The sequence below is a fragment of the Danio aesculapii genome, chromosome 22 (assembly GCF_903798145.1).
Source record: "Danio aesculapii chromosome 22, fDanAes4.1, whole genome shotgun sequence".
NCBI classification, from domain to species: domain Eukaryota; kingdom Metazoa; phylum Chordata; class Actinopteri; order Cypriniformes; family Danionidae; genus Danio; species Danio aesculapii.
The window spans coordinates 33,041,831-33,069,634 of NC_079456.1; the positions used below are offsets into that span (position 1 = coordinate 33,041,831).

At 35.9% G+C, this 27,804-nt stretch overlaps 1 protein-coding gene across 10 annotated transcripts; it reads left to right on the forward strand.

Moving 5' to 3' along the window:
• The first annotated feature begins 2,792 nt into the window (after positions 1 to 2,792).
• Positions 2,793 to 27,804, forward strand: elavl2 (ELAV like neuron-specific RNA binding protein 2). Of its 10 annotated transcripts, none has more exons than XM_056447889.1 (7): positions 2,793 to 2,801; positions 9,852 to 10,095; positions 14,052 to 14,155; positions 17,431 to 17,584; positions 19,098 to 19,323; positions 19,415 to 19,453; positions 27,179 to 27,804. In XM_056447889.1, exons 2-7 carry the CDS (start codon positions 9,867 to 9,869, stop codon positions 27,504 to 27,506), a joined length of 1,080 nt encoding a protein of 359 aa, XP_056303864.1. In that variant the 5' UTR covers positions 2,793 to 2,801; positions 9,852 to 9,866; the 3' UTR covers positions 27,507 to 27,804. The 10 variants fall into 10 exon arrangements, with proteins under 10 accessions (XP_056303864.1, XP_056303855.1, XP_056303857.1 ...); XM_056447880.1 differs by lacking the exon at positions 2,793 to 2,801 and adding an exon at positions 6,683 to 6,754 and having other exon boundaries at positions 27,176 to 27,804; XM_056447882.1 differs by lacking the exon at positions 2,793 to 2,801 and adding an exon at positions 6,683 to 6,754.

Genomic DNA, 27,804 nt, shown 5'->3' on the forward strand with positions numbered 1-27,804 from the left:
TTCTTCAATGTGCGCTCACATTGACAGTTTTTGTGCTTGAGCGCCTCCAAGTACTGTTTACTGTAACCTCAGCAGTGAACAAAAGTGCTTATTTGATTGGTGGAGAAGGAGCACGAGGCGTTTCTTTAAAAATGACGCTTTTGTGCGTTGGTGTGCACAATCACATTAGCACCATTTATTTAGTCACGAGGCATCAAGCGTCGGCGAAAAACGTGAGCAAAAAGCGTCCCGGTGTGCACGGGCCTTTAGTAATAGACGACAGAAATGAGGCGTGAGGAACAAGTCCTGTATGCCCTCAAGTTCCATCATAGATGGAGAACAACATTCAATATTCTTTTTTGCCACGAAGTACAATGAAAAGCAGCCCATACAGTCAACAGTCACATCTGCTGTAAATTGAGGAGTGTAAATATTGCAGTTATGACAAAGTTAAATGTGTTCAGATGAAGAAAAAAAACGATGAAAAATCTATTGATGACGTTAAGATGACAGTTAATATGTTTGTACATGGTTTCCGCTACATTAATTCCATGGTGGGGTGCCACACCAAAATTCATCTCGGCACGGCTACATTACAGCTTCTCATTCAAAACATTCAGTCTTTGTTTTGTTTTTTTAATAGCGGGTTATAATCACATCAAAACGTATTAAAAGGTAAGTGAATTCTAACAGCGCGAACTTTTCTGTAATCGTAGTAATGCTGTGCGTTATTTGTTTAATCTTTTAAGGTGACATGCTGACTGACTGACTGGTGCGTGATGCGTGAGGCCAGCAAAAACGACGTAGCTTTCAGTTATGACGAACACAGTTTCCATAATTTTATTTATAGATCGGTCTATGGCTCTGCAAACAATGACTTTAACTTGCTGGAGTTTATAGCCGTGTCACTTTACTTCAGGATGCATCAATGCCGCTCTGTGGGTCAGTTGGACACATTCATAAATATTCCTAGCAAATCTAATAAAAGTTGGAGACATGTTACATAAACCCAGTAAATCGCACTTCAGCAGCGTTTATTTGAGAGTGCACATGAAAATCTGCACATGAGCAGGGTATATTTGAGGGCGTGCAAGAAGTTTTGTGCACGAGCAGAGGAATTCGCATGCTCGAATTACATGAATGTGATCTCGAATTGTAATAAAAAATAATGCCGCAGGTAGTAGACCTGTGTAAAAGGCCCAACAGAAACTGCCGCCACAGCTGGAAAAAAATCCTAGAAGATAGGGCTGTGCGACAACACGATATTTGATCGTGGACGATAAAAATTACTGCACGATCCACTTTTTCAGAAAAGTCGTTGTATTGCCATATATACAGGGTTAGTACGGGTGCTGGAAAATTCTTGATTTTTTTAATATAGTGTTTTCAAGATTTTCAAAAAATGGCAGGGCTTGAAATTCATTCACCGGATGCACAGATTTAGGAGACATTCACGCAGAATGCATATTTGCACCTAAAATGCCAAACGCAGCTCTCAGGAACAGTTTAAAACAGTCATGTCGTCTTGCTGCAGTAAACAAAGCCCGGAATGCCTGCCCCGCCTTAAAGCTCTTCTGATTGGCCCACTGCTTTTGAACTGAATGCAAATTGATTGGTTAATATCAGCTGTCATTCACTCAGTCAACGCTTTCCTTTAAATGACAGGGAGCTACAGGCTCGAAAATGTAGAGGTCTGAGTACGAGAGAATGAAACAACACTGACAGATGTTAGTTTTACAAACCACCTGAAGTTACAAATAACGGCACATCTGATCAGTGATCATGTGGGTTAAAGTTCGCTATGAAAATTACTAAAGCCATTCACTTTAAAGCCTGAGAGAGTTTGCTTTGCAGGTAACAACAGCGTTTGCCACACATCAAGCACAAGATGTTCTGTTTAATCCTTCATTTAATCCTCATGATGTTGTCAATTGAGATTGAACTAATATTGTAGCTCATGAAACGATTGTTACTGTTATTAAGATGACGTCTGCAAATATTAGGTTATATTATGTTTGGCCTAATCCTGAATAAGCTAGGTAATATTTTTGCACTGGTTGTTTTTTTGTTTTTGTTTTTGTTCAGTGTAGTTTCAGTTTTCATTTTCATAAATTTTTTCCTAAACTCAACCGTCTAAAGGGCACTTCCTTGCCCTTGATTATTTGTCATTTATATGTAAGTTATATAGAATGTCAAGACTACTTACAGAGAGGTGATACATTTTCAGCCATTAAGCACAGTACCTTAATTAGTCCTAACCCAAAGTAAATAAAAAATTATAAAAAGTAATATTATTGAAAGCTTGCAAACTGTGGTTTCCTTATTTGGTGATTCTATTTTTAAAACAGATGACATAGGAACAGTTCATTAATTTGCTATAAGAATATTCTCGGGCTGAGTGGCAAGGATTTAATTTGTTACATGTATTTTGAATAGCAATGCACATGAAATATCATTCTGGTCTAGAAAGTTTGGTACTACACCCAAACAAAATCTGACTGTAAGGTAATTTTTGAGACATCAACTCTACATTGTATAAGCGCTATACAAATAAAGGTGAATTGAATTGAATTGAATCTAGGTAGAAAGAGACCAAACTTAAAAGATACTTTATCCAATGACTGAACTTTTTTTTTTAATATTTTTTTTTAGCATTTTTGGGTGAACTATCCCAATAAATCTATGCTCCAAAGTATTGAACAGTTAAAGTTGAAATGTCATTGTGTTTTTTAAAATAGCACAATGGATTTATAGGTGCTGGAAAAGTATAAAAATGCATCTTGACAGTGCTTCAAAAGTGCTGGAATTTGAAGTTGGAAAATGTGTAAAAACTCTGTATATAGCAGGGCTTAAAAATGGAAAAAAAAAATCTATTTGGTTCACGTTTCTGTTCTTGCGTTCCTTATTAAAAAAAAAAAAAAAAAAAACAGTTTTCTTGAAAAACACACCGGTTAATTTGGTTACTTTATTACAAAGTATTGCAGAACGATTAAAGTTGATCTTGTTTTCGTTTTTGTTTTTTGTTTCTGTTCCTGCAAAATGTCATTCGTTTCCATTTTCCGTTTCCGTTCCTTGAACCGTTTCAGAGCCCTGATTAAAATATTCTTAAACATACCAGTAAGCGTATATGTTTATATGGGGACATTAGTTTGGTTGTATTGTACCTTTTGTAATTTGCAAAATAGATTTAAAAAACCAACTTGAAAAAGTATGGGGATAAAAATGATTTCCCCAGAAAAAAATCATGATATGATATTTTTTCCACATCGCCCTAGAGGAAACACTGATGTATCTTTTACACATTCATTCACATGTTGCATTACTGAGAGCAGGAAAGAGACTGGTAAGCAGTATTTTCATAATATCAAATTAATCTGTCTTGATGGAGGTTAAAAATCCAGAGTGTGATGTAACTGGTGTGTTTTATGTCATAAAATAAAACGTGAAAGTATCTTGAGTTTGTGTTAGCCACAAACTTTGAGCGATTTAACTGAAATCCCATTCAAAATACCCATTGACTTTGGGACGAGGGAACCAGAGCTGCTAAAATGCTAACTCGCTTTCGAGTTTTTGCATACAAATTGACATCATAGTTCCTCCACTCTATTGTTGGGGGAACCATGAGCTGTTTCTCAATTCCAAGAATGCAAAGAACGGACTTGCCTTCTTGTGAAGACCAGTCTTGCCTGGTGTTCTCTGAAGAATGAACTCAGGAGACCACAAGAACAGAGAACACGTCCCGTGAGAAATGAGATGCTGCGTTCTTCCTGATGGTCACATGACCTTCACTCGTTTTTAATGGAAAATTTATTTAAACATCACAGCATTCATACAATGATTTATTGTTTTTCCCCTTTTCAAAATGTATACCATGCATAAAAACATTATAAATATATGCTGTTAGGCATGTGCCGGTATCACATTTTCATGCTGCGATTAATTGATTGAGCTTTTATCACGGTATACGGTATTATCACGATATTGTAATTTTACTAGAGAAACGGGTAAAAAAACACAAAAAACTTCAGTTTCGTCAACTTAGTAACTTTAATAACTTTTTAATTAACTTAAAGTACTTCAAACATTTAAATACAAATAAATATAAATAAAACAATACACAATATAAAAGTAAACTTGAGCAATTATATCAAAGTGAATGTGCAAAGGGAAACCGTCTTCGATCAGCAATCGTGGAATGAACTGCCAACTATTCCAGCATGTTTTATGCAGCAGATGCCTTTCCAGCCACAACCCAATATTGGAAATCACCCATACACACTCATTCACACACACTCATACACTACAGTCAATTTAGCTTATTCAATACACTATTCACTCAGCCTATATTCAATAAAAAACATAACAAAAACTGCCTGCTAATGCATGGGTAAATCTTCAAAGGGAACAGTGTTACATTTTAACCTCTTTCACCTCATCCTGCTTGCTGTTTCACTATCTAAACAATGAAAACATAATATAAGTCAAATTTGTTTCATTTTGATATTTGATTTACACTGTCTCTTTTGCAGAATATCAGTTTTAATAACCAATAATGGCCATTATAACAGTATAACGTACATTAAATTTAAACGATAAAGGTAAGCAATCAGTCAATGTGCAGAATCAGTGTATGTGGTTACATAAATTAATATATTAGCTTATCTTTGCACTCAGCCAAAACAGTTAACTAAGAACAAGTGATTCAAAAGACATAGGAATTGTTAGATAGAGACAACAAGATGAATTCAATATCACGCTTAACAACTATAGTGAGATGAGATCATCCAGCAGATGAACTGTCTGACATGGACTAAACTCTCACCTGGGGTTTACCCGCTGAACTAGTGGCTGCAGCTCTGGGCAGAGAGTGTGTGGTCACGTGATTTGCGTTTTTAGCCGTGTACTAGAATGAACAGAGAACTTTTCAGAATCGCTAAATGAAACGCCGGTGTATTTCCCGCGATTTCTCTGCGCCTCCCTTGCGTTTCTTCTCTCTGACTCTCGACTATTTTGACAAATACACACAGACGACGCACGCTCACACGGAGTCCAAAATAGGAGTTTGTGATTGGGCCAGCCCAATGTCAATACCGAAAAGAGCCAATGGGCTGCAGAGTGTCACATGGGCCGGCCCGGTCTGTCTGTCTGGGAAAAAATGCATCTACTTTCAGAGAGTCACAGATCACAGCAGCGTCAATCAATAAGGCAGAAAAAAACGATAGGCTGCTAAGCCTTTTATGGGCCGATCAAATCATAAGACGATGATCAGCCCGGCCCAAAAAGTACGTCAGCCCACCGGGAAAGTGCCCGGTCTGCCAGATGGCAAGTCCGCCCCTGCGTGTGAGGATTATAGCGCGGTGGCAGCGGCGCCGCGCACACAGGGCTTCTACATGTGGGGATTGTTTACATCAGAGTGCGCATCAGTTCTGCGCAGCATATACGCAGTGTTTCTTCAAGCGGTTGATTGAAAATAAGCTAAGGCGCGTTCTAAGAATATAAATTCGGATCTATTATTTTTCACGGTATTTTGAAGTGCCCGCGATAACAATATCGTGCATATTCATTACCGTGATTTATCGCATTACCGAATACCGGCACAAGCCTAGTCTCCAACATTTATTAGATTTGCTTGGAATATTTAGGAATGTCTCCAATAGACCTACAGAGCGGTATTAATGCGTCCTGAAGTAAAGTGAAACGGCTGTACATCGTGTTTTCTGGCCTCACACATCACGCACCTGCCAGTCAGTCAGTCAGCACGTAACCTTAAAGGGTTAAACAACGCACAGCACAACTACGAATACAGAAAAGTTTGCGCTGTTATAATTCACTTACCTTTTTAATATGTTTTGGTGTGATTATCAACTGTTATTAAAAAAAAAACAAAAAAAAAAAAACACACGACTGAATGTTATGAATGAGAAGCTGTAATGTAGCCGTGGCGGGATCAATTTTGACATGGCGCCCCACCATGGAAGAATGAATGTAGCGGAAACCATGCATGAGTTATTATTGGGGATTACAGATAGCCACATTTAGCATTTTATTATTTAAAAAGGAAACATCACCGTAAATCACGAATGCCGCTATGAATGTATTCAATCATATGCTTGCTTGTTGTAATAATGAAAAAAAAAATCCAAATTTGTGCATCTGTGTGTAGCCATGCTGCCATTGTAGATAGTGTATTCTGGGACATTTTCGTACCCCTTGGTTTTGAGTGTGGTCCTGGAAAATCTGTTTCAAGGGCAATCTAGCCCTTCCACTTAGCCCTACACCTTCAAGCTAAAGAGAATTGGGACATCCCAACCCCTTCACGTGAACGCGCAAATTGAGGGGTAGGGGTAAGAGGAAGGGCTGACGATAAAATTGGGATTGGGTCTTAATGTAAATATTAAGTGCAAGTGAAATATTAAGTACAGGAAGGACTTTTATTGCAATTACAAAAGTGCTTGATTTAAAATTATTGTGGTTTTAAAAAGCAATTTAATTTGGTGTCTATAAAAGAGTGGGAAACCTGGTAAACCAAATCAAACTGAAAACCGTGACCACAGAAGTGTGATGCCAACCAAACCGACAATTTAGTGAACTGCCCCGCTTCTAGTGGTGAGTGTGGGCAGTGTTTCCCTCAGGAGACGCCGTGTGGATGTGTAAGTGACTGACTCTGATGTACTCTTGTTTGCAGACGTCCTCTCCAGCCGTCATGGCAGTCAGGCTGTGTGATGTGGCTTCTCTTCTGAGAAGTGGCTCGTGGGCAGCCGAGCCGTGGACTGGGGTTCGTGGGACTTTTTTTTTTTTTTTCTTCATTTTCATTTTTTCATCACTGTCACAGGGCTCGCAAAACTGCTAGCCTGATGTCCTGTTTTCCAGTCGGTCTACTATAAATTAACCTGACGTTCCCGTCTGACTATTTTAATAGGATGAAAAGAACAGCCCATTTCAGTGCTTTTGCATTTTCTCACAATTGGGTCATTTTGTATGTAATTTTCATGCATCGAGGAGCTGCTGTTTGTATATGCTTGATTTTGCACTAACCGGTGAAAAGAATTGGTGTTTTGGTACCAAGTTGATTAATTTTTTTCAGGTACAATTAAAAAACTAAAATTATTAATAATTATAATAATAATAATAATAATAATAATAATAATAATAATAATAATAATAATAGAATAAATAATAAAAATAATTAATGTGGCTATTAAAAAAATATATGAACGCCTATAATGAATGCCATTTACCAGAGATTCAGAAATTTTGCAAGCCCTGAGTCAGTTCGTTGTCACTGTGTCACATGTCTTAGAGCTGTGCTGGTCACTTCATGTTTTGTTTTTTTTAGTTGCTCAACAAATTCATCTAAATCTCAGAATCTGAAGCAATTATTAGGGCAAAACCTAACCTAAAAAAGCTGATATCAGGTTTACAGTGCTGTTATATCAAAGATGAGGAATTTGGTTTATTACAGGCTGTAGATTGTGATACTGCTCTGACAGTAGCAGTGAGTTCTGGCACTAAGCTGTATTTAAGGTAGTTTACTATTGAACTGTACTTAAAATTGTTCAAAAGTGTCAATGAAAGTGGGTAATGATGTGTTGAGGGTTGCAGTTTTGTTATTTCAATAGATTTTTTTTTTCACTTAAAATTCACTTTTTCTTTTGTCTTGTACACTTCCCACTGTGTTTATGTAGTTAACTATTAACATTTATTCAGTTTTTACCTAATAATGTAAGTCCTTCCAACAGTAGGCAAGAGTTGATGAGATGGTAAAATGCACCATTCAGTAAAGAAGTATTGGAGATCGGTTTCAGGGGATTGAGTTCGACTTGCTCAAATCAAAGGCCTGTCAAGAGAGTGCTGCAAAAGTAGAAGTAGCGTCTGTCTGGGCACTGCAAGACGAAGTGTAACATGAAGAGGCATAACTTGAAGTTATAGAGACCCACATGTCAAAACTGTTGTCGGCAAGATATTAACATCTACACCTTCCCCAAACATAAACCCAACCATCACAATTATTAACGTCCACCTCTTCTCCAACCCTAAACCCAACCATCACAGTTAATTACGTTTACACCTTCCCTAAACCCAGCCCTCAGTTATTAATGTCTACAGCTCCCTCAACTCTAAACTCAACCATCAGTTATTAACGTCTACACCTTCCCCAGCCCTAAACCCAACCATCAGTTATTAACGTTTACACCTACCTCGACCTTAAATCCAACCATCACAGTTATTTACGTCTACACCTACTTCAACCCTAAACCCAACCATCACAGTTAATAATGTCTACACCTTCCCCAACCATCAGTTATTAACCTCTACACCTTCCCTAACCCTAAACCCAACCATCAGTTATTAACCTCTACACCTTCCCCAACCCTAAACCCAACCATCAGTTATTAACATCTACACCTTCCCCAGCCCTAAACCCAACCATCAGTTATTAACGTTTACACCTACCTCGACCTTAAATCCAACCATCACAGTTATTAACGTCTACACCTACTTCAACCCTAAACCCAACCATCACAGTTAATAATGTCTACACCTTCCCCAACCATCAGTTATTAACCTCTACACCTTCCCTAACCCTAAACCCAACCATCAGTTATTAACCTCTACACCTTCCCCAACCCTAAACCCAACCATCAGTTATTAACATCTACACCTTCCCCAACCCTAAACCCAACCATCAGTTATTAACCTCCACACCTTCCCCAACCATAAACCCAACCATCAGTTATTAACATCTACACCTTCCCCAACCCTAAACCCAACCATCAGTTATTAACCTCCACACCTTCCCCAACCATAAACCCAACCATCAGTTATTAACCTCTACACCTTCCCCAACCCTAAACCCAACCATCAGTTATTAACCTCTACACCTTCCCCAACCATAAACCCAACCATCAGTTATTAACCTCTACACCTTCCCCAACCCTTAACCCAACGATCACAGTTATTAACGTTTACACAACGTTTATTGTGCCTCATTTTGGAGTCTGCTACTGTCCACCGGAGATTGCATTTTGGTCACGGATGCATACTCTGAGAGCTGTCCTGACAGACTGAGTGAAATGCGCAGTTTTCCACCAAGGCAACCCGGGGTGCTGAAATATAATTGGCTAAACTGGCATTGGGCGGGTTACATGACCACATTTGAAATATACACAAATACACATTTGAATATCTGACTTTAGCAATGTTTTTCAGATAAACAAGAATGTTCACCTAGCATGTTTCTGATATATCTGCAAACATATTATGGTATTTTTGTTTAAGAGTCAAAAACTTGCATACAGCACCTTTAAACGTCTGTATGTACGATTTCAAGCTAATTTGAACCATTTGGGAACTAGAAATTATGCAATTTAAAAACAATAAACAAAGGTTAATTGTTTTTGATTATTTCTATAATAAAGATTACAGTAGTCGACATTTGAGGCAGATCAAAAAAGTATAGAGGTTGAGTCGTTTTAGGACGTCTTTGATGAAAGATTTAATCCACGTCAAATGTTGAGCACTGTATAAAGTGTTATTTTGATTATTTACCTACACTGTTAGACTCTCCAGAACCATAAAGCACTGCTTATTTAATTTGTGTTTATTTGTTCTATTTTATTAATTATTTTTGTAATTTGTTCATTATTTTGATGCAGACTCCCCTACAAAATCATCATAATCAATGTAAAATTATGAATTATTTCCAAATGTGAAATGATATTCATATTGTAACGTATAATGTAGCAAAGCAAAATATTGCAAGGTCATATTTTTCCAATATGTTGCAGCACTAATTCTCAGAGTTTGTGTGTGTATTTGTGATTGTGTATATATGTGGTTTTCTTCGCTCACGCACTGTGTTTGGTCTGCAGCAGGTGATTGCTGCCATGGAGACGCAGCTGTCCAACGGGCCGAGCTGTACCAGCAGCAACGGCCCCAACAGCGTCTCCAACACCTGCACGTCACCTGTGGAGATGCCCAACGGCTCAGAGGACAGTAAAACAAACCTGATCGTCAACTACCTGCCGCAGAACATGACCCAGGAGGAGCTCAAGAGCCTGTTCGGCAGCATCGGAGAGATCGAGTCCTGCAAACTCGTGCGGGACAAAATTACTGGTACTTACTGGTTTAACTGTTCGCTTGTGAATGATCTGTTGTAATTTGACAGATGTAAATTTTTATTTATTTGTATTATTTTTGATGGGTGATACTAATGTTTTAGACAGCAGGATTACTGTATTCTGTGCAGCCACAATATAAAAACTTAGTATTATTATTAAAGGGGACCTATTATGCACCACCTTAAAAGATGTAAAATAAGTCTGATGTCTCTAGAGTGTGTGAGATAATTTTCAGCTCAAAATAGCACACAGGTAATGTTTTCCAACTCTCTGAAACTGACCCATAATTGTGGAGTTTTTGGTGACTGTCACTTTAAATTCAAATGAGATTGGGCTCTTTTCAGAAGAGGGCGGAGCTTAGGCCTGCACAATATATAGTTTCAGCATGGATATCACAATGTGTGCATCCGCAATTCCATGCAAATGTCAACCTTGCCATGAAAAAGTTTTCACCAAAATACGGAAACCGTTTCTAAGTTTGTGTAAGCAAGTATTTTACAGTACTTTAGAAATACTCAAAATGTATCTGTCAGTGTTTTCAAACTATTATATGTGATTTTACCAAAGTCACACAAGTGGCAATTTCACATCCATCACATCCATCACATCCATAACGGAGAGACGTCACATCCATAACGATACTTTCTTTTTTTTTCTCATAAATGCAAAAATCTTAAATAAAATAAAATCACTCATTTTTGTTTTATAGAGAGCAGACTCTTATCCTTATGATGATCATTTTTCCTTTTGGATTGTGCAGTTTTATTCACAGAATTTCTACTAAGTATGTTGTATACCGTAAACTCGCATACTTTTTTTGGTCACATCCATGACGCATGTTTATTTTCTTTATTTAAAGTATAAAAAATGTTTACAGATTGATATTTTTCTGATCCCATAACTCTTGTCAGTTGTTCTGGAAAATATAAACAGATGTTTCAATATAATGTTAACATATACTTTTCATGTGAATTTATGTTTTGAGTTTTTACTGCAATTATAACGTCCATAATGCTGGAATTGCTCATATTTTATTTTTTGAAAGATATAAAATAATTTAAAGCAGTAAACATGTCAGGCTAAAAAAATGACATTTCATTACAATTTAAAATGGCATATTTTCAATTTTTCTTAAAAACAAACAAAAAAGGTAAATAAAAATCTTACACATACCTTAGGAACGGTATTACAGAAAATGTTGGTAGTTTTAAAACCTTTGCTTTTCCATACCGTGGAATACCTTGAAAACGGTCCCATGCCTAATGTTGAATAGGAGCTACAGAATTGCATTATTACTGTAATTACACCGAATTTATACAGTTTATGAAAAAAATAATAATTTTGTCTAGTCCAAATTTCTACATTTCAAAGCGAAAACAAGATTGTTTCACTTACCCCACTGGCAGATCATTTTGCTTTTCTTTTGAGAATTGCTCTTAATTTTGCCATGTTTTCCTACTGAAGGTGAAAGCAAAGCAATATTTTTACTTTCTCTAAAATGTATTTATTTATATTATATATATATATATATATATATATATATATATATATATATATATATATATATATATATATATGTATATATATATATATATGTATATATATGTATATATATATGTATATATATATATATATATGTATATATATATATATATATATATATATATATATATATATATATATATATATATATATATATGGAATAGAAACGAGACAAAGCAAAGTAAGAGAAGCATTTTTATTTTTTTTGCATTTGTGATTATTCCATTTCTCTAGCTGAATGCTTTTCAGATCCTCTAGTTTTTCACCATCTTATTTACCATATCAGCTTACTATGTTAGGTGTGCAATCTGACACAATGACACAAATCATAAAGAACTTTTATTCTGGTCTCTTGTCATGATCTAGAACAGTAGGGAAGCCAAAGGATGGTTGTATAACTTATTTTTATCCACAATCTTACTGTAACGTGAATTTGACGCTGACTGCAGGGAGTGAGAAACCAAACGCAGGGTTTATTAAACCAAGATGGTCAGGCAAGCAACGGTCACAATCAGGAGCGAACAGATGCATGTAGGCAAATCCAGAGTCATAGTCGAATACACAGGCAGATGGTCAAAAGGCAGGCAGCAGACAGAAATAAACTAATAAAACAAAGCAAAGATTGGTACACGGCAAGACTAGGCAAGGGAAATGTGTCATAATGTTCACAGTATCCTATAACAAGACTGTGTTTGTGTGCTGTATAAATAGCCCAACTAATCAGTCTTTGAGCAGCTTCAGCTGTGTGAGTGTAATCAATGGAGACTTTTAGCAGGTGTGCATGCGTGTTGCATGACAGGACTTGTAGTCCATATACTGGCAGATTTGTAGTTCTTCAGTGAACTTTTTACCGGCAATATGCACAGGCTAGATCGCTGGTGATCGTGACTCTTTCTCAAATTTCACTCCCAGGAGCATCTGATTTCATGTACCTCACTCAGGACATGTGTTAGGGCTTCCTCAACTGTAATACACCTAAAACACAGATTGCCAAAAAACTCCTCAATGGCAGCGTTTTGTCTCATTAACTGCAGGGAAAGAGTTAAACGAAATCATTTATCGATTCCATGCACACTATAATTCCAGCCATACATGTAAAGCACAAATAACGTCCTTCAATTCGGTCACGTCCTGTGGTTGTCATCCTTAAATCAATCTCCATCATTGTAAACTGCTTGCTTTTCTGTCTGTTTCACTGATCCATTTGTTAGATGTTTGTTTCCACTTTTTTTTGCAGTCTGAAGCGTGTCAAATTCCCCAAACGCCAAATGTCTAATCGCATCTCTGCATTGACTTCACATGTAAATCACTCGCGCTTCATCCACGTCTGCTTACTGCACAAGCAGCAAAACATTTCCCTTCACTCTCATGTAATGTAATGATTGTGAGGGCGCAGATGAGACATCATTTGTCAAGAGACGCTCAAATACATCACGTGCACTGCGTATGCAGCGTCATGTAAATCAATTAATTGCAAACTTAAATATAGTGTGATTTTTATATGGTTACGAATTGGATGTTGTAGGAGATGACTTTTTTTTGTGATTATTTTATTTCAAGTGGAGAATTTTGCAGAGTTAAAAAAAAAATTGCGCCTTTTTTGTTGATTTTTGCGTTGGATTCAGCGATTTTGCAAAATCGCAAAAAACTACGAGGTCTGACTATTTCGAAAAGCGTCAAATAGTTCTATTCAAAACATCATTCATATCGCAATATTGCAATATCAGATTTTTCCAATATCATGCAGAGCTACAAATACCTGTCAGCATAGCCACAAATTCAATAACAGGACTAACGTTATGTGTGAAAAATGTGTGTGAAATGTGTGTGAGAATGCTTCTGTTCAATTCAACTCATCTTTATTTCTATAGCGCTTCTACAATGTAGATTGCGTCAAAGCAACTTAATATACAAGTTCTCGTTAAATTATTCTGAATTATAATTGAATCTTTTTTTTAAAACAAAATATGGAAATGGCTAGGTCTGTCTGTCAGTCTATGGAGACTCCTGTAGCTGTTAATTTGTGCTTCATATAAAACTCCACATGTATAAGACTCTTAAGAAGCACGTTTGTCCCCCCTACCCTCTCCCCTGACGGCCCGCACTCATATTGTACGCTTGCGTCATCGATGATGCGCTGTTCAGGATCAGAATGAACTCTCTCTTTCTCGCTCATCATTTTGAGTTAATTGCTACATGTGATAGTTTTAACAGTAGCTTTACCCAACACTGGTATTCAATAATGGCGCATGAAGATTATTCAATTCTGAGTCAAACAAATTCTGTATTTTGTAGCAGGAGATGATTATTGGTGTTTGTGTGTCTGTGTGTTGGTTTTCTTATTACTTGTAGTGCATGACCCCCAACACTGCTTATAAATGATGATTCAGAGGTGTGTTTGTGTGTTAGGTCAGAGTCTGGGTTACGGCTTTGTGAACTATATGGAGCCCAAAGATGCAGAGAAGGCCATCAACACTTTAAATGGGCTCAGACTGCAGACCAAAACCATTAAGGTAAGATCCGTCTGATATGAGGACGCTGCAGCTCAAGAAAACAAACAGGGAAAAACACCCGCAAATTAAGAAAACAGCGGCTTCATGGGTTTGACAGCACACGAGTTGAAAATTCTCACAATGCAAATAAAAATAGAAAATGTGCTGCAAATCCTCAGCTCGTGCACATTTTGATATGAACATAAAAACGTGACAAGCAAAGTGACTGCAGTTAATTGTATTATGTTGTCCTTTCCATCATTAGTCATTATTAAAAAGGGTCATTTAAAAATATTCTTATCTGCACTTTATTTTGACCTAGTTTTAACATTTAATGAAGCATTGAGTTTATTTTAATTCATTTTAAAATTTAAGTAAATTTAGCTTAAAAGTATTTATTTAGCTTAAATTTAGCTCTTAATGGTGACTTTACAGTTTATTTGAATACCCCGATTACACCATTCATTTGTCTTTTGCATAATATTAGGCTAGATAAACTGATGACTAACCATGAAATGTTTTATAAGATGGCTGAATTAACTCAATACATTCATTCATCTTCTTTTTGGCTTAGTCCCTTTTTTCATCAGGGGTCGCCACAGCGGAATGAACTGCCAACTTATCTAGCATAAGTTTTAAACAACGGATACCCTTCCAGCTGCAACCCTGTACTGGGAAACACCCATACACTCTTGCATTCACACACATCCACTACGGCCAATTTAGTTCATTCCCTTATAGTGCATGTGTTTGGACTGTGGGGGAAACCCACGGCAACATGGGGGAATATGCTAACTCCACACAGAAATGCTAACTGACCCAGCTGGGACTCGAACCAGCAACCTTCTTGCTGTGAGGTGACTGATAACCACTGAGCCACTGTGTTGCCCAATTAACTCAATATTCTCAACTAAATATGTTCAATGATAAATGAATTTTACAATGCTTTATTAGTTGTTAACGAGGTCAAATTAAATAGCAGATAAGAATACTTTATTATTCAGGCCCTTTCAGTAGGCTAATGATGGAAAGAACAAATTATACAAATACAACGTGCTAACTTTTAAAATTAAAAAATAAACATTTTATATGGATCAGAATGTGCATCAGAATTCCATTTGGGTTTGCATTGTGAGCATTTGCAGTGTGCTGTCAAACCAAAGATGTTTTTTTTATTTGCTGCTGTATTTTTAATTTGCCTATGTTTTAGGTTGCAGTGTGTTCTCTCAGCCACTGTAGGTTTCTGCCAGAGACGTGCTGTACGTGTGTTGCTGTGTGCTTGTAATAAAACCCATTGCACTTTAGTTGTGTTTAGAGCTGCACGATATTGAAAAATTTGACATTGCGAAATTTAGTTTTTCTACGATATATATTGCAGTCAGTGTTGTGGAGGTTACTTTGGAAATGTAATAATTACAGATTACAAATGACCCTGTTTAAAATGTAATAAGCAGTGTACCTTTTCGATTATGTTATAAAAGTAACTGCTTACATCTGATTACTTTAAAATTTCTAATGGATATTTTCAACTAAATCACTTTTAAGCCTTTATATCAAGCAGATGTGACCTTTTAAGTTGCTGTGTTTACTGTTAGAATTTCAACATCACTTGAATTAAGATTATATTAAAGTATAGCCACCACCAAACCAGACCTTATAACAAAATAATTGTTCACTGTTGTTCTAAAATCCAAATTTTAGTTAGTTGTGCAGCCTGATTTTGTTATTTGCAATAAAAAAATACATCTAAGTTATTTTTGCAATTTTCATTTTAAATCGAAGCAAATGAAATCCAAATCAATCATATTAGAAATCAATAAAATATATTAGTGATTAATAAAACTGTCAAAGAAACCATATGAGGGATAACTGTTCAGTTCAGTTATTTAAAGTACTGTAAATAATATGCTGTACTAAACTGAAACAAACTATAGTATATAACCGCAAACACAATAAATCCAATTAATTAATTAAAAATACTATAGTAATTTATATTAAAGGGAAATAATTAGGATTAAGCATTATATTGTGTGTGAGTATGTATTTACAAGTCTTCATTAATAAATTACACTACATAATGTATTATCATTAGTAACTATCGTGAACTTATAGTAATTACCATAGTATACTTTAGCCTTTACTACAGTAAAGTGTATATACATAGACCTTCTCTCCTTCTGTCATCTTTCCATCAAGCAAATTTCTTGTGTTAGCCTAATTGGTTGGCGACATCACCGACCAGAGCTTGTCAACCACCAAAAAACAGGAAGAAGTAATAGTCATTCTCGCCATCATATGGCTTTGTTTTCATTGACTAGACACCGGCCTCACAGCTACGTGAATGCCGGTGCAGTCACTTATTGATCCGCGATCGGTAGATGTAGCTTGTGTGGACGCTACTGCCCTACTTGACATAAGTAACTGTAATTTAATTACACACTTTTTCTCAGCAACTGTAATGAATTACTGTTACATTTATTTTGTAATTAAATTACGTGAAGGCGTTACATGTAACTAGTTACTCCCCAAGACTGTTTGCAGGATACTGTATCTATACAATTTTAGCCAATGGTTGAATAGCACTATTTGGAAAGAATTTGTTCGCATTTTATTTTAAGGTTCAATTCTTGGAATTAGCAAACAAGTACCTATGACTTTTGCTTCAATAAACTCCTAATTAGCTCCTTATTAATAGTTTTTAGGGTATTTTAGGTATTGCGTAGGATATCTAATAAGATCATGCAGTATATGTAGATAATAGGTACCAATAAGCAGTAACCGATATCTCAATAACATCCATGCTAGTAAGCAACGAGTTAATAATTAGAATTGGTTCCTAAAGTATTAGCAGAAGTATTCATTTTGATTGATTGACAATGATTTTGTAGGGGAGTGAATCATGCAGAAAATGTAATAAATTACAAGTAAAGATCAATACAATAAAGCAAAGATACAAGTTAAATAAACAGTGGGTCCTTTATGGTTTTGTATAACTAAATGTAGAAATTACACTGCAAAGTCATAATTGTATTAATAACGCAGTACAATTCTTTACGCTTCCAATTGGTACATTTTTATTTATTTTTTGTGCTGAATACTTTAATCTCTCTCAAGCCTTAAAGACCTACAAAGTATAATATTTCACACAATTGTGGTTAAACTCTGCATCAACATTAAAGCAACATTCCCTCCTCAACATTGCAAATCTCTGTGATGTGACTATTGCAAATGCACACATTGCGATATCGATACTGAAACGATATATTGTGCAGCCTTGACTGTTTGTGTTTGTCCAGGTGTCTTATGCTCGACCGAGCTCAGCCTCCATCCGAGATGCTAACCTGTATGTTAGCGGTCTTCCTAAAACGATGACCCAGAAAGAGCTGGAGCAGCTCTTCTCTCAGTTCGGACGCATCATCACCTCTAGGATCCTTGTGGATCAGGTCACAGGTGAGGGGACGTGGGAAAAACCGCACTGCTACGTCATGGTGCGGTCAGCCTAAAAATCTATGGGATTTGGAATTTTGGGAGTTTCACCTCAAAATACCACACAGATAATGTGTATAACTCTCTGAATTGGACCTTTTTAGGCATTTATACTAATTGTGGCAAATGAGAATGTGCTTTTTTTTTTTTTTTTTTTTTTTTTCAAAAAAGGGCGGAGCTACAAATGCCAGTGTGTCAGCATAGTGGCAGATTCAAAACATTATCTAACATTACCTGTTTGAAAAAGTAAAACATTGGCGTCAATGTGTGAGAATGCATCTGTCTATGAAGACTCCGCTGTTCATTTGCCCTATCGTTTAATTAAGTTCAATTATATTCATATCAATGTAATGCAAATGTCACCATTTAATTCAGTTAACTTTAATTCACATTAGTGTAATGCAAATGTCACCGCTGAATTCAGTTCACTTCAATTTAGATCAGTGTAAAGAAAATGTCACTTTAATTCAGTTCACTTCAATTTAGATCAGTGTACTGCAAATGTCACCATTTAATTCAGATCGCTTTAATTCAGATCAGTGTAATGGAAAGTCACCGTTTAATTCAGTTCATTTTAATTTGGATCAGTGTACTGTAAATGTCACCATTTAATTCAGATCAGTGTAATGCAAATGTCACCGTTTAATTCAGTTCACTTTAATTCAGATCCGTGTAATGGAAACGTCACTGTTTAATTCAGTTCCCTTAATTTAAATCAGTGTACTGCAAATGTCACAATTTAATTTGGATCAGTGTAATGCAAATGTCACCATTTAATTTACATCACTTGAATTCAGTTCACTGTAATGCAAGTGTCACGGTTTAATTCAGTTCCCTTAATTTAAATCAGTGTAATGCAAGTGTCTCTTTAATTCACATCAGTGTAATGGATTTGTCACTTTAATTCAGATACTTTTAAATCAGATCAGTGCAATGCAAAATGTCATAGTTTAATTCAGATTACTTTGAATTAAATCGTAAAATTTGCATTACACTGATCTGAATTAAGTTTGCTTTAATTCAGATCAGTGTAATGGATTTGTCACTTTAATTCAGATGACTTTAGATCAGATCAGTGTAATACAAATGTTAACGTTCAATTGTTGACTATATTTCTGATCAGTGTAATGCAAATGTCAGTTTAATTCAGTTTGCTTGAATTGAGGTCAGTGTAATCCAAATGACAGTTTAATTCAGATCACTTTTAATTCAGTTCAGTGTAATGCAAATGTTACGGTTTAATTCAGTTTGCTTTTTAATTCAGATGAGTGTAATGGAAATGTCATCATTTAATTCAGTTTGCTTAAATTCACATCAGTGTAATGTAAATGCCACCTATTCAAGAACAGCTCCACCAGCCCCACATAACAGAATTGTTTTTGTGTTAAATTTATTATAGCTGATTTTCATTTATTAAACCTTTGATTGAACAGATCCATGTCTGATCATGTTGACAGTCCTCTTCTGTCGTGTTCAGGTGTGTCCCGAGGGGTGGGCTTCATCCGATTTGACCGGCGTGTTGAAGCTGAGGAGGCCATCAAAGGGCTGAATGGACAGAAACCTCCAGGTGCCACTGAGCCAATCACAGTGAAGTTTGCCAACAACCCCAGTCAGAAGAGCAGCCAGGCGCTCCTCTCCCACCTGTACCAGTCACCCAACAGACGCTACCCAGGACCACTGGCCCAGCAGGCCCAGAGATTTAGGTACCCATCAGCACACGCTCATTTACCTGGACATGGCTTTGACTTGAATGTTGTTTTATTGTTTGTGTGTTTGTGTATGTGTGTGTTTTAGGCTGGATAACCTGTTAAACATGGCCTATGGAGTCAAGAGGTAGGTTACTTTGAGCTGCAGCTTGAAGAAAATTGGCCTAGCGTGCTTTTTGGGTCACACTTTACAATATGGTTTCATGAATGTATTTACTAACATGACCTAATTATGAACAATACTTGTACAGCATTTAATGATCATAGTTCAACATTAACTGATGCATTATTAAAATACTAATTCTTGCTTGTTAACATTATTAATAATATTTAATAATGAATGTATTAATAATTAAAGTAAATGCATTAACTAACTAATACAACCTTATTGTAAAGTGTTATCTTGATATGACAGAGCTCTAGATAAATGCATATGAAGTCCTTGTGAAATCAAAGTTAGTTTTATTTTTTAGGTGTAAATATCAATATGTTAGTCTTTAAAGAGATAATTTACCCAAAACTGAAAATTGTCATTTACTGGAAACTGCTTGCATAGTAGGAAAAACAAATACTAGTCGATGTTTATGAAGTCAATGTTTACAGGCTTTCAGCTTGCTTTTCAAAATGTCTTCTCTTGTGAAATCAATTAAAATTAATTTGATATATGGGAATCACCAAGTGACACACCAAGCCGGTGTCAAAGAAATAAGGCGATGAAACCCTTCTTTTGAGTGCATATGGTCCAGTCCAATGCAAATAATGCAAAAATATTTTGAAATAGGCACCATCCTTATAAATCAGGGGTTCTCAAACTTTTTTCACCAAGTACCACCTCAGGAAAAAAAATGGTCTCAAGTACCACCATAATAACTGGTATTGAAATACAGTAGGCCTAATAAAGCAGCTACTGCACAGTTTAAAAACAAGGCAGATTAAATACTATTATTAAGAATATGTATTATTGTCAGCCACTTTAAACATTATAAATAGTTTGAACATTAACTGCTTGCAGACAATAAAAAATGGCACTGTTATTAAAAAGTAAAAAGAAAACTGCTGAACGTTTAAAGTATTAACGTATGGTAGCCCATTCATCAAAATCTGGAAATGTTGCTTGGACCTGATAACTAAAGGCTTTATGTAATACATATACAGTTGAAGTCAGAATTTTTAGCCCCCATTTTTTTATTTTTTTTATTTCCCAAATGATGTTTAACAGAGCAAGGAAATTTTCACAGTATGTGTGATAATATTTTTTTTTCTGGAGAAAGTCTTATTTGTTTTATTTCGGCAAGAATAAAAGTAGTTTTAAAAACATTTTTTTATGAACCATTTTAAGGACAAAATCATTAGCCCCTTTAAGCTATATATTTTTTTTATTGTCTACAGAAAAAACTATCCTTATACAATAACCTGCCTAATTACCCTAACCAGCCTAGTTAACCTAATTAAGCCTTTAAATGTCACTTAAGCTGTATAGAAGTGTCTTGACAAATATCTAGTCAAGTATTATTTACTGTCATCATGACAAAGATCAAATAAATCAGTTATTAGAGATGAGTTATTAAAACTATTATGATTAGAAATGTGTTGAGAAAAATCTCTCCATTAATCAGAAATGGGGAAAAAAATTATAGGGGGCTAATAATTCAAGGTGGCTAATAATTCTGACTTCAACTATATATACAATTTATTATTCATTTTGAAATATAAAAAGACATGGCATGTACATATGACATTTGTATATCTTTGAAATCTAAACATTAACTTGTATTTTAAATATATGAATCACATTTAAATGGGAAATTAGTCATTTACAGTAGGCCTATGTGTATCAGAAAAGCGAATGATTAAATGCATATATACAGTGCTTGACGACTTACATTAGTGCGAATGAGATCACATCTTAAGTGAACCGTGAAGTTTGTGTTAACTGCGCACTTATCACTGTTTTCAAACAGACTCTGGTATGGTTCACTGTTCCACCGTCTGTGCACACGGACACTAACTTTTAATTATATTCTGCCTCTTAGCTTCAAGCATGTCAAAGTTGCTTGAGTCTGTTATGCGTCACGCGCCAATTAAATCACATCCAAATTGATTAGCTTAAATCTGAGGTAACAAACTAAACCGAAAGCCGCGTACGCTGCTTTACAAAACAAATAACTTTATATTTTAGAAACATTTTAACACGTTTGTAATAAGTAATTTACCAATGATACAGCATGGGGAGATTCCTGAGTTTACAGTAACTGAAATGACAACACTACTGGACTGGTCTGCAGAAGCGCTTCTCTAGCGCGTATCTGCTCCGCAAGCGCCGCACGCCTCTTCCTTAGGCTCCGCGCCAAGCAGACTAATTTTTAACATCTGATGACGCGATGCACTAAAGTATACATTCGAAGCACACCGGTGTAATCGTACACCTCAGGGAACAACCAGTCTTGTCTGATCACATCAGTTATCGTACAAAAGGTTAAAAGTGTTCATTTTATTCTTTTAATATTCAGTGATTCTTCCGCGTACCACTAGAAGGAAGTTTGAGAACCAGTTATAGATAAAATGACTACATTATTGCCTAAAGTGTCACAAGTACATTATCTTGTCCAACAGCTGCAATGTTTGTCGAATTATGATGTTTAGTCCTGCGCTTGGCACTCCATGTGTTCTTATCAGCCAATAAGATTCGAGAACCACAAAGAACTGTTAAGAAATGAGTGAAAAGACAGGCTTTGTGTCCAATAGCTCTAAAATGCTGGCTTTTTGGGCATGTTACGGCCCAAAATCCAAAACTGGCTTTATTAAGGACATCAGGATTTGAGCTGAACATATGAAAGACACAGACACTTGAATATGACAAATTGGCGTCTGTCAATATATTTGTAATATCATTTAAATCAACATTACAAAAAGAGATGAAAATATTGATAACAAATAACCGTAGGCCAGCTAAACAAACAAAATCCAAAACTGGCTTTATTAAGGACATCAGGATTTGAGCTGAACATATGAAAGACACAGACACTTGAATATGACAAATTGACGTCTGTCAATATATTTGTAATATCATTTAAATCAACATTACAAAAAGAGATGAAAATATTGATAACAAATAACCGTAGGCCAGCTAAACAAACAAAATCCAAAACTGGCTTTATTAAGGACATCAGGATTTGAGCTGAACATATGAAAGACACAGACACTTGAATATGACAAATTGACGTCTGTCAATATATTTGTAATATCATTTAAATCAACATTACAAAAAGAGATGAAAATATTGATAACAAATAACCGTAGGCCAGCTAAACAAACAGTTCCCTGACTATAGCTGTTCTTCCAGGAGAGACCTTACCTAGCTCCCGTGAAAAAGAATAAAACCTGGAGAGTCTTGTAGGCCACTGCTTGCCTTGCTGAACTAAATAAATAACAAAATGTGACTATGAAAATGAATATCCACTACCTGCTACAAAAAAAATCAAAACAAACGAGGCAAAATAGTTAACACAATGCGAGTACTAATGAATGAAGAGTGCTATACGGAGTGATTTTTGGCATGCACAGAGTACTGCTAGCTAGACAGTGCGAGAGAGAGACTGAGCCGCCATTGCCATAGGCCTTATATACAGGGAATCCCAATGACATCATTTGCGCCAACCAATTCAGACAAGCCATTTGCAAGCTCCACCTAAAACTCAGACAAGCGCAGAAAAAAAAAAAAAAACACAACCATACCTAAAGCAAGAAATCCCACAGACCCATGTAACAGGGCAACATTTCAAGGTGTGAAGACATTGATATGGTGGCCGGGAAGTGCAAAACAACATTACTAAGAGTGAAACCTGACGAAAGGCAACGTCTGAAATACAACAAACAAACTAGCCTGACAGATGCTCAATGATGGCCAGATCATCTGCTTGGTGTGTCCCAGCTAGTGTTGGGAGAAGTTACTTTCGAAAGTAATGCATTACAATATTGAGTTACTTCCTAAAAAAGTAGCGGAGGCTTGACCTCTATTAGAATCTGCAGGAAATTATTATTTATTTTAAATAACGGAGCTCTGCAATTACCAATGCTCTGTACTGCCTACACCTTCATTAACCTTAAACACACACACACATCAAAAAATAATAATGTAGGATAATCGTGTTTTCTGAGAACTTCCTGACCCTTGAGCTATACATGACGTATATACAGATTAATGAAAGTGTAAAGCAATGTGCTACTTTTGTACTTTTTTGTCTTAGTTCAGTGAAACCACTGTCCATTGAGGCTATAGTCCCCTTTTCTTTCATGTGTTCAGAATAATGCGAATACTTCCATTGCAGAAGTGTAATGCTCTGCTATCTTAGGCCCCGTTTACACTAATATGTTTTCATTTCATTCATAAGTTTTGTTACGGTTACGCCATCTGGCCACACTAGCCCGGAGTTTTCGAGCGCCGAAAACAGAGCATTTTGGAAACGCTGAAGAGGCCTTTTTCATTTTAAAACGCTGCTACTCTGTGTTATTGGGGATGGATGAAAACCAAGACATCTGAATACAGAGGCATGACTGCAGACATTCACCTATCTGATTGGGGCTTTTTCCTCAATATTAAGTTGCCTACACAAACTTCAGTCTTGCATCCTCTCCTTGCAAGTTCAGACTTCGCAAGTTTGATATGGAAAACAAACTCCCGAGGATACATTGGGTAAATCTTCAGAGTGAACAGTGTAATATATAACATCATTCATATTACCCTGACTATGTTGTTTCACTTTCTTAACAGTAAAATGAAAACATGATATAAGGAACGGCCTATTTTTACTTTGATATTAACAGACACAAAATGTTGAGGCGTCGTGTAGCTGCATTTTTTGAGCGTCATCTTCACTGTATGCATATTTATAACAAAATGGAGCCTATAACATAACTGCCTCCTTTCATTTTCAATGAAAAACACAAAACACACCCTCTCTTTTGCTGAATATCAGTTTTAATAATCAATAATGGCCATTATAAAAATGTAACGTACAATAAGTTTATACAGTAGAGGTAATAAAGGCAAGCAATCAGTTAAATGTGCAGAATCAGTGTACGCGGTTACATTAATATATTAACTTATCTTTGCGCTCAGCCAAAACACATTACCTGAGAACAAGTGATAGATTCAAAAGAATAAAGAGTCGTTAGATAGAGACAGGATGAATTAAATGTCACCTTTAACGACTATAGTGAGATTAGATCCAGCGGTATATCTAATGAAAGGCCAGTGTTGATGTGGATCGTTTTCACTCAAACACCGTTTTTAAAACTAAACCGTGTTGGTGTAAACGGGGCCCCAGTGTCTGTCTGTTCCCGCACTCAGTGAAAGAATGCAGGATTCAAGATGGCTGTTGCTTTTAATTCAGCTATTTATTTTTATAAGCCAATTAATTAAACTAAAAAGTAACTCGTATTACATTTTAAAAACAAAAAAGTAACTCGTATTACATTTTAAAAACAAAAAAGTAACTCAAATATTATTATTTATTTTTAAAATAATGCTTTACTTATTTAGAAAAGTAATATTATTACGTAACTCGCGTTACTTGTAATGTTACCCCCAACACTGGTCCCAGCCTTTGGTAATCATATTATTGGTTTATTAATATAATTCTGTTGCATTATAGATAAAAGGATTATTTTGCCAGAGTTTTCAATAAAAACTGTTAAACTTTTGAGATGTTCAACTTAGGCATGGGTAAAGGCGTTTCAAGGTTTGCCGCGGATTGGAAAAGTGGAGGTTTTTAAATTTGAGTTTTCTGTTATGACATGCCTACGGTGTTATGTGTGTGTTTTTATGTGGTTTTTACAACTATTTAGCGTTTTAGGGCATCAGTACCTCCAGCAGAAAAGGAGCCTCCAAATCAAAAACTACTGTTCCAAAATATTTAATGTTTCTTTAAAAAAACTATCTATCTTTCTATTGTTCTATCGGTTTATCTATCTATCGTTTTATATATCTCATTCTAGCATTCTATCTATCTATCTATCTATCTATCTATCTATCTATCTATCTATCTATCTATCTATCTATCTATCTATCTATCTATCTATCTATCTATCTATCTATCTATCTATCTATCTATCTTGTTCTAGCATTCTATCTATCTATCTATCTATCTATCTATCTATCTATCTATCTATCTATCTTGTTCTAGCATTCTATCTATCTATCTATCTATCTATCTATCTATCTATCTATCTATCTTGTTCTAGCATTCTATCTATCTATCTATCTATCTATCTATCTATCTATCTATCTATCTATCTATCTATCTTGTTCTAGCATTCTATCTATCTATCTATCTATCTTGTTCTAGCATTCTATCTATCTATTTATTTATCTATCTATCTATCTATCTATCTATCTATCTATCTATCTATCTATCTATCTATCTATCTATCTATCTATCTATCTATCTATCTATCTATCTATCTATCTATGTTGTTCTAGCATTCTACCTATCTATCTATCTATCTATCTATCTATCTATCTATCTATCTATCTATCTATCTATCTATCTATCTATCTATCTATCTATCTATCTATCTATCTATCTATCTATCTATCTATCTATCTATCTATCTATCTATCTATCTATCTTGTTCTAGCATTCTTTCTATCTATCTTCTATCTAATCTATCTATCTATCTATCTATCTATCTATCTATCTATCTATCTATCTATCTATCTATCTATCTATCTATCTATCTATCTATCTATCTATCTATCTATCTATCTATCTATCTAGTTCTGTCTGTCTTTCTTTCTTTATTTCTAATGGGGTAAAAAAGTGTTTTTATTTTATTTATTTATTTTTTTACCCAGACATTGTTTTAAAGCCGTTAGCACATTACTGTGAAATTGGGATATTTTTATCCAAGGTTATCATATCGTCAGTATCATACTGGCCCACGCCTAGTTACACTATAGATTTGACATACATTTTGCACAGTGAGCAATCCATCTATGCTGCGTTTGTGATCGTTGAATAAATCACTTCTTGGAGATCAGCTTGAACAAAAGCATGCGAGTTTACAGTCTACAACGAACGTACTTTGTAGAAATGGAGTGAATGACGCGCAGTGCAAACAGACATTTTTGAGAATTTTTACACAAACACAAGCTGACACAAACAACTCTGTTAGCTTTTTTTGGGTGAAAACCTAATTCGTTTTTATGGCAAGAGTTCTTAGAGGCCGTGCATTATTGTACTTTCTTGTTTTCTCGTGATCTTGACACAACAACAAAAGTTTTGTTCTCATTATCACAGCTTAATTTTCTTGTTATCTCAACATAAGTTCATTTTCTAAAGTTTCTGTTTTAAAGGCCAGAGTGTCCATCTGAGAAATTTCGGTGGCCTGTTCATACATTGGGCATGCTTAAATAGCCGAATAATTAATATATAAGTAAATGCAAAAAGTCCCATACTGTACCACTCAGTGGAACGGGCCACAAGTTAATGCAGTTTCCACACCATTGATGAATGGATTCTATGTACCACACACCCATCCCCATACTACAGTTGTTACCATTTGCTTAAGAAGCAGTCACCTCAAACAATGCAGAGACCGCAAACTGTTGACTTCTCTTTTCTATCATAATTTAGCCCTTTTGGGAAACGAGCATCAACACATTGTTTAAAGTGGAAGTCGGGTCGAGGACTTAATTTCTTATAGTTGAGATCACGAAAAATCAAAAGAGAAAAGATCTCTGAGTGTATGGCCTCATATGGCTCTGTAAGATTGACGTTTGCATGTGATTGCTGGTGTATTAAATATGTTTTAGCTGAAATGCTGTTTTTCTTTTTTTTCCCGGCAGTAGGTTTTCCCCAATGACCATCGATGGGGTCACCAGTCTGGCGGGCATCAATCTCCCCGCTCACGCTGGCACAGGCTGGTGCATTTTTGTGTATAATCTGGCACCGGATGCTGACGAGAACGTCCTCTGGCAGATGTTTGGCCCGTTTGGCGCTGTGACCAACGTGAAGGTCATACGAGACTTCAACACTAATAAATGCAAAGGATTTGGCTTTGTGACCATGACAAATTACGACGAAGCCGCCGTAGCGATCGCCAGCTTGAACGGGTATCGACTCGGAGACCGAGTTTTACAGGTCTCCTTCAAGACAAACAAAACGCACAAGGCCTGAAGGAGTGCTGACGTGCAGCGCTTTGCAAACGTGACTTTGCAATAATGACGGGACGCGTATATTATATTATTTTCTTTCTTAAAGTACTTTATTATTATTTTTTAAGCATTTGTTTAATGATTTAAGTAGGATATAACAGCTGACTGTTTAAGTGTTTGTTTTTGGCGTATAATCCTGAAGGCGTGATGCTGAGATGGAGAGCGCTGGTGTTCCCGTCTCTCCTCATGGGCTTCTGCGGTGCAGTCCACTGCATAATCTTTGTGCATGAATCTTTAGTTAAACCATTTCAGTTCGCTTT